The sequence below is a fragment of the Hippoglossus hippoglossus genome, chromosome 6, assembly GCF_009819705.1.
Source record: "Hippoglossus hippoglossus isolate fHipHip1 chromosome 6, fHipHip1.pri, whole genome shotgun sequence".
NCBI lineage: Eukaryota > Metazoa > Chordata > Actinopteri > Pleuronectiformes > Pleuronectidae > Hippoglossus > Hippoglossus hippoglossus.
This window is the reverse complement of record NC_047156.1, coordinates 6,668,396-6,680,957: the sequence shown is the minus strand read 5'-3', so window position 1 is coordinate 6,680,957 and position 12,562 is coordinate 6,668,396. Positions and strand designations below refer to the sequence as shown.

Below are 12,562 nucleotides of genomic sequence, written 5' to 3'. Positions count from 1 at the left end.
TTGGCGTCGGTTCACACGTGTCCAGGGTCACGTAATGATGTCAGAATGCAATAGCCACACATAAGAGTCTGTGCCGGTGAGTTCCAGCTGTGTGACTGTGCCCCCTGTCTGAGTCTTTGTACGTGAACCTCTGTACTGTAGGAATAACAGAATCGGATGCATGTCCTGGGAATATTTGTCTTAGCATAATAACTCCTAGAAGAACTAACTGCAGGTTTACACCATCGTTGACTTGACCGATACTTTGTGTGTAATAATCAAACGCTAATTTGATTTCTGAATTACTAACTTTTTCTTTTCTTTTTTTTTATCATCTTTATTGTTATCTTTGTTGGGTAGAAATGACTCTAATTTAGAACCAAATGATATATAATTATAATCCAGAGATACAGATGTCCCACCTACAATATGAAGCCAGTTGTGTAAAATGTGCTTTTGTCACTATATGTACCATCATCAACAATAGGTCTCAGTTCTGCCTGTAGGCGTTCAGCTCCTCTGTGGTGTTCTCTACATCTGTAGTATGTACCTGTGAAAGTGCCTTGGAAAATGTTTTAGAGGAACTCGAGACGTTCTGTTCGCATTTTCATGTCCGATTCCGTGTTTCTGAGAAACTGCAGCGCAGGAAGGAGCGAAGAAGTAATGATGCCATTTCCCAAACAGTAATACGACAGAATAAAATAAAAAATAAACAGCTTACCCATTGTGACATTGCACTTTTATGTATATAACTGTACATATAGCATGTAACATCATAACATTTAGAGTTCTTTGAGAGCTTATACCTCTGAGGATTTCTTTCTAATAAAGAAAATAGTTTGTCGAGTCTGAGGTGGATTGTTTTTTTTTCCCAGAAACATAAGTATGGGTACTTGCATGTATTGGATTGATTGCACTGTAATCACAGTATGTTTTCATGTTTATGCCTCTGAGACAGTGGCAGGCGGCTTTTCCCATTCAAACCATTTTGTGAACATAACATCTCAGGAGCATCTCGAGGGAATTTCTTCAAATTTAGTACAAATGTTGTCTTGAACTGATTAGATTTCAGTGGTCAAAGGTGTTTTGACCTCATGTGAATCTTGCTTAAAAAACTGCACTGGTTGGTGGAGACATACAACCGCATGGCAATCATTTTAGTTATTTATTGTAATTGGGTAAAAGGGGACTTTTACTTTTACCGTACAATTTAGACAGTATGACTAAAATATAAATTAGATATCAGGAACCTTCAAACCCACACGTGTATTTTCTTTCTGTAACGTCCAACCAATATTACAAGAAAATATCAAATGGTTGCAACAAATAAAATTGAAGTTGCATAATTAATATCACGAACAGGGCATTTGCTACTGTTTTGTTAAGTTTCCATCCTTCATTCATTCTTCGATGAATTCTGTCGGCCGTCTGATTCTCTGCCTCTTGGGTTCTGCTCTGTGCGGCAGCTTTACTGGGGGACGTGGTCTTCCCCCGACCCCGCTCCAGTGAGAGCGGCTCTCTGTTTGCCCCTTGCCTTAGTGTAGGTCTTCAAGGCCATCTGGTGAAAACAGGAAAGAGAGAGCTCATTGTTCTGGAGACTGTCTCACAACATTTTCTTGTCAGCTGGACTGAGTCATGCTGTGGTCTGATACAAGTGGACAAGAAAAAAAAAAAAACTTTCACAGAGTGGATCGAGTTTACCTCAGCAATCTTAACCTTCCGCTCCCAAATGTGAATGCTCTGCTCCAGCGTCCTGTGTTTGGCTTTGACCTGCATGTACTCTGTGACATCAGGAGCTTGATAATCTGTCATCTGGCAGAGCAGGTGTTGGTTCAGGGCCTCGGCATTCGAACGCTTCTGAAGAGAGAGAAAAAAACAAACAACAAAATATGCATGAATTACTTTAGCTGATATATTGATCTTAAAGTTCTTTTATGAACATTTTCAAACTAATATCAGACCTCTTCAGCCTCATGGATGTCCTCATCAAGTTTGACCAGCATCTGCTCCCTGTTGCTGATCTCATGGCTCAACTCGGTCAACTCCATTGTCGCACCGTGCAGCTTCTCCTGTACACACACACACACACACACACACACACACACACACACACAAGATGAAGAAGATGAACTGACCTGCATAGGTGGGCTACATTTACATTATATCAGTCTCTCTCTTACCTTGTGTGAACTGAGGACACGTTGCACTGTCAAACTTTTGACTTTAAGTTCGTCTGGATTTTGGTCAGATCTTTGCTCAATCTTCTCCTGGATGATTTCCTACATACAACACACAACACCACACATTGTTACGTTTAATAAAACAGCAATCCACATTTAAATGGTACTTTTATTTAGTAAATAGTTATAGGAACATATCTGATTAACTAACTCTTATTAGAAAAAGCAGCAGATCACGGACTGATTCATTGTTTTCTTACCAAATTCTGTAACTCACAAACTACACAATCTACTGGGACATAATAAAACCATTTTTCTGCTTTCTTAGCCTCTGTGTAAAAAAAACAACAAAACAATTTCTCTTTCACCTTCTTGAACTCAGCTTTTCCCATTTCCTTATTGAGTTGCAGTTTCTGCTGGAGCTTCTTCTCCTCGGCCTTCAGTGCTTGGATCTTCAGATGTAACTTCTCCAACTGGTTGTCCTGTTTCAGTTTAGGGATACAAATACTATTTCTTATTTGCCATTTTGCTCCAACATGCAATAACAATTGCTGTATTGAAACACAATATTGATAGAAAAGAGAACGGAACATTTGGGGTTTAAAAATCATACCATGCTGTATATTTCAACTATTAGAGCCTCACGCAGAACTACATCTTTTGTTATTACACATATTCTGTTGAGATCACTAAACCACACCAGTGTTGTACCTTTGACTTGTCTCTGAGGCACTGCAGCACCTTCTCTGGGTCCTTTATTTCCAGACTCGTGTCCTTCATACGTTTGAGCATTATGCGTTCAAACTCTTTCTTGGCCTTCCTGATCTCTGCCAGACACATTTCAGACACTTCCATAGAGGCCTGGGAACACAAGCAGAAACAATGGTGAAATGAGATGAGGGCACATTTTGCTGGTTTGTTATCTTTTTTGTGCAAAGGTGTGTTATAGCCTGACCTTGTAGTTGTCCTGGACTACCTCACTTCTCCGTTTGAGATCCTCACGATCTTGTTGTGTCGCCTTTATTTCACTCTGTGCGATATAAAGTTTCTGTTCCAGGGTCAGCTGCAGGGGGCGATCTGATATGGAGGAACGAGACCTCCGTCTCCGTCCCTAAAAACACACACACACAGGGACATAATTAAATCATCATTCATGACCAATTATCTATAACTTTGGGAGATAATTTCAATAATTGTGTGCCAGGAAACCACATAAATGGCTGCTAATTGCAGCGACATGATTTGTCGTCAGTCTTTCAACTTATAGTGTGTGTAGTCTGTAAAGTGTTTGATTTTGTTTCCAACTTTTAAACCTGTTCTGTGACCATGAGAGAGAATAATGTAGTTGTGGGTGTGGAGGTGGCTCATCAGAGCAGCTGTAACAGGAGGGTGATGAGTACAGCTGAGTCCAGTTGGCAGAGACTCACACACACACACACACACACACACACACACACACACACACGAAAGACTGACACACAAGAAGAGTCACACACACACACACAGGAGAGACTGACACACAAGAAGAGTCACACCCACACACACACACAGGAGAGGCTGACACAAGAACCAGTTCTGAGCATGCAGAATTAGCAGAGTTATTCATTGTGTTCATTTCCAGCTGTGGATACACGTGTGTAAGTCACAGAGTGTCACTTACCCCACCCTCCAGCTGAGAGGCTCCCGATCCCTCCGTACCCTCCCCCCCGGCCTGGGACTCCAGGTCGTGTGGATTCAAACGGCCGATGAAACTCTCAAACATGTCGTTCTCTGCCAGCAGGGCTTCATTGGAACTCCTTGAGGTAAATGACAACAACTTCAGTCAGCCAAGGGAAATTATTGATTTTAAAAGTTTAGTAGCTTAAAGTTAGAAGCGTACATTCATATTTAGAAAGACTGTTCAAGGTGTATACAAACAATTTTAACAATTCATTCTGTGAGTTACAATGGATGATAAATACAGTAGAAAGAGATAGTAGGCAATGGATATATGAATGGATGACAGCTCGAAAGATAAATCAATGATAAATAGAAAGGGCAATAACAGATGAATAGATGATAAATAGAGATGATGGGCAATAGCTGGGTAGATGATAGATTGATATAAATGATAGATAGATGATCAATGGAAAGAGATTGTAAATGGAAAAATTGAATATAGATAGACGAGTAGACAAATGGAGAGATGATGGCCACTAGGTGGGTAGATGATAAATAGAAAAGTTAGATGATAGTAGAAAGATTGATGATGGAGAGATGGATGATAGATTGATGAACAATGACAGACAGATGAATGTATGGTAGGTAGATGGATAGATAGATAGATAGATTGGTTGGTTGGTTGGTTGGTTGATTGATTGATTGATTGATTGATTGATTGACAGACAGACAGACAGACAGACAGACAGATAGATAGATAGATAGATAGATAGATTGGTTGGTTGGTTGATTGATTGATTGATTGATTGATAGACAGATAGATAGATAGATAGATAGATAGATAGATAGAACTACTATAACCACGTTGCTCTACATGGCTACACATACTTAGCGGTTAGCATATTGTCTAAAAAACGTTTAACCTTGAAGTTTATTCACCTAAAACTGCCTTGATTAACTAACCCATTTAAAATCATATTCGTTAAAAACACATTTATGTTACCTGAGTTCTTGGATTCGGCTGGAGAGAGGTTGTTCCTCCTCTTTTTCTGTCACTTCCATGTTGTCCATGGTTGCTAGGGTAAACTGAACTCCTGCCATTGTTGCTATGGGCTACGTGTTGCGTTCGAGGGCTTCCGTAAAGTCTATACAGAAAAGAAAAATCCCAACATCGCGTCGAGTTTTATTGTATTTCAGGGGTATATTTTTTATTTTGTGGTCAGTACAAGTTATAGCACATTTCACTCTTCAGTTTAAATGTTTCTAAATGAAAAACATTTGTGTTGGTGGTTTTTAAGGGCAGGGATCAGTTTCCCTTTCCTTGTTTCTCCTGTAACTTTCGGTTTCGTTTCTCTGTAACTAAAGCGCCACATCACCGCCTCCCTGCAACTCGACAAGTCGCTTTGCTGAACGAACCCGTGTCAATGATGACTTCGCCCATTTCTACATTTGTCATCAAGACCCTGTGCGACCACCAGGGAAGTTTGGACTCGAAGCGGCTGAACGAGCAGATCGCGAGGAGTTTCCCTGACGTGTCCCAGCCGGTCCTGCGGAGCGTCCTGTTCGACGACGGGAAAATATGCATCAGATCAGGCAGAGGGAAGGCGGCCGGCGGCCAGGTGATCAGTCCGGACAGTCTGCTGGTGGCTAAGACCAGTCTGCGCCTCTGTCAGAAGAAACCCGGAGAGTGTCCGCAGTGCGACTGCCTCCACCTGTGCAGGTATTATGTCTGCGGAGACTGCACGTTTGGGTGAGTGACCTCCTGCTGTTTTTAACCGGAACTAGGGGCTGCTCGCAGTACTGTGAGGGCCCGAACACTTGTTATCTCGGGACCTGAAACGGCTCCGTGTTGCGTGCAATATGTGTCTCGCGCCCACTAATCACGCATTACGGTGCACGCCATCACACGGTGAACATTTTATGTAAATATAATTAAAGTTGTAAAACGAGGCTTACCTCATTTTGGCAGTAGGTGGTGCTATCACTATCACTACAGACTAATAGATCTGTTCAGGTCAAAAACACGCTCTTGTTTGTCTTCAGATCCTATAAATCAGTGGTCACCAACCTTTTCGAGCCCAAGATCACTTTTTAATTCCAAACATAAGCAGAGTTCTACCACCCTGACATCTTCCAAAAAAAACACTTAGGAGGGTCATATTTATAATTTTTTGCAATTTGTGTTAAAGGCTGAATGTACAACAAATAAATATACACAAAGAGAGGCAGTTGTGCAACTTTTTCTATTCAATGCACAATAGTCAAATTAATATCTATTCATATTTATAATGCACAATATGTAGCTTCTCAGTTCCACATCATGTTCTGCAGAGGAGCTGCTACTGCAGCACAATGTTTTTACATATAGGCTTTTATTTGAATATGGCCACAAATATGATTATTTCCTTGTATGAAAGAAGTCCCTTGTACTCAAATAAATACCAGTACTACACAGTATGAAGCCATGCATCTTCCGCTCTTGCAAATATTTCACAATAAAAAAACCTTTTTTTAAACAAGGGAATGAATTCCATTAACAGAAACGCTGGAGTGCTTTTATTTTGAAAAGACATACAGAAAGTGTTGCAACCATTTGTTTGTGACATAAATTCATCAGAAATGCATTGAAGCTCAAGTGAAAGATCATTTTCTCTGTTTATTCTGCTGTGAACACAATTTTTCTGAACCCGTTTCAAAGTAAAAGCACTCCAGCGTTTCACCTTCTGAATCCACTCATTTGTTCCAATGGGGCTTTGATTGTTATCGACAGACCGAAAGATGCGCATCTTCATACCGTATAGTCCTGACATTTACTTTACTACATGAACCAACTTGTTCTTGAAGTAAATGCAGGAGATAAACCTGCAGCTCCGCCGCCAGTAACCGACACAGCGCGTGTGAACAACAGACAACCGACACACAGCTGATCTGCGGCGCGACGACAGACAGTGAGTCCGGAGAGTTGGGGGATCGACAGTGAAGACTGCGAGATCGACCGGTAGATCGCGATCGACGGGTTGGCGACCACTGCTATAAATCTTTCACCTTTGCAACAGTCACATCAAAGACACCAAAGGAATCTATGACCACTGACACTGTGACCTTAAAGCAAACTGGCAACAAGGAATTATTTGCTTAATGAATCATTTGAAGTGTTGGGTGGAGTTTACCCTTTGATACACAACATGGGTCAAAAGTGACCCGCCTCAGGTTACATTCTCTATATCTTTGCTGTGAATGAATTTCATGATTCAGTATTTCAGGTATTGCCCAATTAACTTGTTTTTGATCAACACAAATCCTTGTTTAAATTTTTCCTTTGTTACCTTAAAAATAAATCATTTTTATATATATATATACATGTCAAAAATGACCCGTATTCATTTCCTGTGTCATTTCATGTATGAGTGTTTCTTTGCTATATGTTTGAAATAAATATATTTTATCATTTAATATTCTAAGTATTCATTAAATAACTTGTTTTTGATTACCAAAAATCATTATTTTCCTTTTTCCCTTACTTTATAAACAAATGTAAACTCTGTATTTCTTCATCACTTTGACACACGTTGGTCAAAAATGACGCGAACAGTACGTATTCACTACGGAACACCTACCATTCATATAACACAGCTGCTTTTGCACATCTGATGCATGTAAGTCTTATTTTACACACCCAAACACACAGATCCTTCACTCTGACTTACGGTTGAAATGGTAATAAAGATGCTCTATGAAGAGGCGGCAATTCTTGGTCTTGAAGATGAGTCTGAAATCTCTGATGCTAAGGACCTACACTATGTTCTACAAGCTGGAGTTGTGGGTGTGTCTTGGAATCCAGCTCTCCTAAATGAACAAGGCTCCTTTGATGACATAGAAAAATCAAAGGAGCCTTCTCCAGGAGTTCGTTCAAATACAACAAGTGGAAATGGTCAAAAATGGCCACTTAATCCAAAATGGCCGACTTCCTGTTTGCCATTCCCATTTATTAAAACCATATGAATGTCTTCTGGGGGGAGCCGGTTGTTACATGTAGTTTGAGGGAGATTGAACAAACTACACTGAAGTTACAGCAAATGCAACACGTTGAAATTTGAAGCCATGCCACTAACATGGTGTTCAACAAAAACTCACAGTTTCCATAACTTCATCATCAATGTCTTGAGGCCCTTCTGACAAAGTTACACTTTAAAATGTAGCCCAAAAACTTATTTTTTAATCATTTTGTCTTTTTATTTTTTAGATCCAAGTGTATAAAAAACCACAGTCTGGCTACTCCTTACAATGCAGACATTTTAAAGAGATTCGGTCTTCAAGACTTTACGGAAAAACAGCTGTTCCAGCTGTTGCTGCAGAATGATCCCTTTCTGCTTCCTGAGGTAGGTTTCACCAGCAGCAGTGGCAGCTCTAGGTGCAAATTCAGAGTCCAGTTGCTGTTGTGTAGAAAATACCACACATTTCTGAATGAAATCCTTTTTATACCCGTGTAGATATGCCCACATTACAACAAAGGCAACGGTGAGCATGGCACCTGCAAGTTCAGCACCTCCTGCACCAAGCTTCACGTCTGCCAGCACTTCATCCAGGGGGACTGTAAGTTCAGCTCCTCGTGTAAGAGAATCCATAACATTGATGCAAAAGGAATGAAGATTTTGAGCCGCTTGAGTCAGGAGACTATTAACAACCTACATGAGATCTACAGAAATAAATGCATCATCATGGGTCAGTCTGCTGCTCCTGTCCCAGGTAAAGAATTATTCATTTCTTGTGACAATGTCTTAATTTAAGTTTTTGTCCTCCATCACCTTATAAAAGTGATTGTATGTGTGTCTTCCTCAGCGCCGCCAGGGGTGAGTACACCGCCTCAGTTGCCTTCCGACAGCGTCTCTGGATCCCCCGCAGGTTCTGCTTGTCAATCTAAACCCACGACTGATACTGACAGGAATGAAATCTGCCTCTTCTTCATTCGCAGACACTGCAGCTTTAAAGGTAACAATAACACAGGTCACATCTCCAGTGCAGTAGCTTAAGAAAAACCGTATATCTCTCACAGGCTAAATTGGTCCCTTTGTATCCTTGTGTTTTCTTCCCCAGAGAAGTGTGTTCGTGTCCATTGGCACTTGCCTTACAAATGGCAGGTTTTAGACAGCGATGGCGTGACCTGGAAGGATTTGCCTGATATGGAGGACATCGAGAAAGCGTACTGTGACCCTGGAAATGATGCAAGCTGCACGTCTCCAGAAGTGCCCAGCTCAGGGATTTTCAATTTCCATGTATTTCGAAGGTGCATGAATGAAAAAAAAAACGCTCTAACAGCCTTTTAGTTTCTGAGAGAAACATACATTTTAATTCTATGATTTGTATAATCGGTGATTTACTGTATTTTGCTCGCTATCAGCTCTCTGCCAGCCGTTGTGAAGGGAGTTGACTTTGTGGGGATGAAATATGGAGGGTCTCCAGTTCGTCGACTGTCCACTGCCTCCTCTGTGTCAAAGCCCCCTCACTTCATTCTCACGACACAGTGGCTTTGGTCCTGGAAGGATGAACAGGGGATATGGCTGCAGTACGGACAGGTGAGTCCGATTTCTACAGACAACGCAGCTCAGGGTCTTTGCTTGTCCCACATTTGATGAATGGAAATGACTGTTCCCTTGCTGCGTTGTCTTTAGGGTGACCAACAAGCTTCCGTCACTTCGGAAACTCTGGAGAACTTGTACCTGGCAGAGGGAGACACAGAGATCCCTTTTGGTGCTGGCAAACAGAAGTATGTTCTCCACTTCAAAGCTGAGCCGGGGAAGCCGCCGATGTATCAAGAGAACTTAAAATACAAAACTAAGAGAGAGGTCAGACGGAGGCCTGGCTTCGTGTCTGCCCAAGACGTGAAGGTGAAGCTGGAGAGGTACCGTATTATCATTAACACTTTTTACAGCAATTCTAACACTGCTCTTTTTGATGTCTCAAGGGACATCATCAGTCAGACAGGTCGTAAACTGTGTGTTTGTTTCCTTTTGTAGAGCTTCATCACACAGCTCCAGCTCCAGCTCCTCCATGGCTGAAAGTGTCCCATCCTACTGGGACATCAAAGCCCTGCCCGATTTTGGATTCAAGGTATCTTTACAGCATTTATTATCTGGCTTTATTTTTATGAAACGATATCTCCGGACCACAGTGAATGAATCCTTTAACATTTGATGCAAGACTACACTTGGAGTCAAGGATTAATCAACTTGATTTTGGTAGCCAAAGGTCTTGAGGGAATGTCTTAGAAATTGGTACAAATGTTCACTTGGACTCACTGATTAACCGATTCGATTTCAGTGGTCAAAGGTCAAGGTGGCCTCAGGAAAAATGTGTTTGGCCTCTTAAATGTGACATTTCAAGAATGCTTGAGGGAATTTCTTCAACTTATGATCAGTTGTCACTTGGACTCAAAGATGAAGCGATTACGTTTCAGCGGTCAAAGGTCACAGTGCTCTTATATGAATCTGCGGTAATTCCGGTTATTTCTTCTAACATGTTGAGACGGGCGTTGTCCTTGGTGGAGGTATGATCAGTAAAGTTCTAGTTTTTACGATGTTCTGTCTCTTAATAAAGATTGAATATAAACTTTATTAATGACTTGTTTATCTGTTGTCTTTCAGCACATACTTCTCACCAACTCTGCAAAGGACTATACTATGATTGAGAAGTTATTTAGGGTCACTATGCCTCTGAGTAAAATTAACAGCATCAACAGGATCCAGAACCCTTCACTGTGGAAAGTCTTTCAATGGTAAATAACCGCTTTTTGGATTTATAAAAAAAAAATTAGCCTAAATGAGAAGTGTCTGTTAAACCCACTCTGTTGAAAACAGTTAGCCTGACTCTGTCCACAGGTTATAAACTCAGCCTGCAGGCAAATCTGAACTTCTTGAGTTAACATGTTACATCTTATTTGTATAGAAATAATACATTATTCACAAGGGTAAAGTACTGCACTCATTCTTGACTGTTAAACACTATACAGCTGTCAGTCGTATGCAAGAAAGCTAATTTCTCACTAAAACGCATCATTAAAGGACCTTTTTTATTTTTTATTGCGTGTTCAGGCAGAAAGAGCAGATGACGGCGAGAAATGGAGGGAAAGCTGTGAATCAGCAGTATTTGTTCCATGGCACTGATGCTTCCCTGATTCAGGCCATCTCTGAGCAAAACTTTGACTGGAGGATGTGTGGTGTCCATGGTGTGGCCTACGGCAAAGGTAGAGTACGACGGCCTCAGCAGCCGTTCCAGTAATCGGACAAGAATGGCATTCTGTAGAGCTCATACCTCTGCCAAGCCTCAATAGTCTCTTTAAATTCAATCAAATCACACCTAATTGCAAACACCTACACCTAAATAAGCCAGATTTTTTGTTCATCAAGATCCATGAATTACTCCCTGAGTAATAAGCGCCATCTCACAATTCCAAAGAAGGTGAAAAATCATTCCTGGATCTGCACCAAAATTGAATGGGTTCTTCCTTGGGGCATACCCCTCCATCCCCCGAAATGTATTGGAAACCAGCTAAGTCAGTTAACAAACGCAGATGACAACATAACCTCCTTGGCAGAGGTGATGACTACAATTCAAAGTATCCAATATTGACTCACCATAGAAAAGTCTCTTCCTTGGAATTACCATGCTGTGTTTTGGTGGAGAGCAGTAAACTGTACTTCCAAGTTCTTTAGATTTTGAGGACTGTAAAAAGCAGCATACTTTACAAAGGTAGTTAGAAAAGACCCCATCACCTTTTCCTTTGTACACTGTCCATACTAACACTTGCTCATTTATCAGGGAGCTACTTTGCCAGAGATGCTTCCTACTCAGACAAGTATGCCCGAGCCAAAAGCAGCCAGAACAAGATCATGTTTGTGGCTCTGGTCCTGGTGGGGGAGTACAGCCAGGGATCGAGCAGCTTCGTCCGGCCACCACCAAAAGGAAACGTCAAAACCTTCTATGACAGCTGTGTTGACAACGTGAGCAAACCCAGCATCTACGTTGTCTTTGAAAAACAGCAGATTTATCCGGAGTATGTTATTGACTACTCATAAACCTTAATGCTGTTGTTTCCCACACTGGAAAATAGTGAGCAATAGCAATAGCAGCTAGTGGCTTTGTTGGTGGTGGAAGTAGTTAAGGTTAGCCCTGACTCCTGAATTCAGAAATTCCCTTAAGTAAAGGTATGTTTGGTTTGATATATAAACCTATACACTCATATTTTTTATATTTACCTCTGAAATGAAGAAGAGCAGAAGTGATGAAGAACTGATGATATACATGTATTCATAGTTAGACAGAATGTATACAAACATATGGCTTTAGTTGCTACAGTTAACATTTATGGTTGGGGGTGTCTATTATTTTGTGGTTAGTTTGGTTAGTACATCTTCCAGAGGTTAGAGTTCAAGTCAAGATATGGAATGAAATTCACTGATGGTTATAGTTATGCAATAAACACATTGTAAAAAGGCATCAATGTATTCTTTGTCATTGTTTTAAACCTTTATTTTCCCAGTGCAGCCAATAAAATGAAATCTCCTCATTATCTTAGAATATTTAATTACACACAAGTGGAGTTTAACCCATTTTACATGTAACTAGCAGTTCTGTCTTTATTCACCTTTTATCTCTTTAGTCACTGAACTACACACATGGTGAATCGTCATCATCAGAAAACTTATTGCATTTATTCAAGACTAAAATGGATTAATGACTTCTATACA

General features: G+C 40.7%; 2 protein-coding genes across 2 annotated transcripts; one reads left to right on the top strand and one right to left on the bottom strand.

Moving 5' to 3' along the window:
• Positions 1-1,447: 1,447 nt before the first annotated feature.
• ccdc113 (coiled-coil domain containing 113) lies at positions 1,448-4,973 on the bottom strand. The gene is made up of 9 exons (XM_034588126.1): positions 4,822-4,973; positions 3,820-3,955; positions 3,115-3,270; positions 2,871-3,020; positions 2,528-2,641; positions 2,160-2,258; positions 1,941-2,048; positions 1,681-1,836; positions 1,448-1,537 (listed from the first exon to the last, which is right to left on the bottom strand). Exons 1-9 carry the CDS (start codon positions 4,917-4,919, stop codon positions 1,448-1,450), a joined length of 1,107 nt encoding a protein of 368 aa, XP_034444017.1. The 5' UTR covers positions 4,920-4,973.
• A 200-nt stretch (positions 4,974-5,173) lies between these two features.
• parp12a (poly (ADP-ribose) polymerase family, member 12a) lies at positions 5,174-12,300 on the top strand. Its single transcript, XM_034588784.1, has 11 exons — positions 5,174-5,568; positions 8,062-8,197; positions 8,309-8,564; positions 8,658-8,807; positions 8,913-9,102; positions 9,217-9,391; positions 9,488-9,717; positions 9,833-9,926; positions 10,460-10,590; positions 10,907-11,058; positions 11,634-12,300. The coding sequence occupies exons 1-11, from the start codon at positions 5,243-5,245 to the stop codon at positions 11,888-11,890; spliced, it is 2,097 nt and encodes a 698-aa protein (XP_034444675.1). The 5' UTR covers positions 5,174-5,242; the 3' UTR covers positions 11,891-12,300.
• Positions 12,301-12,562: the final 262 nt, after the last annotated feature.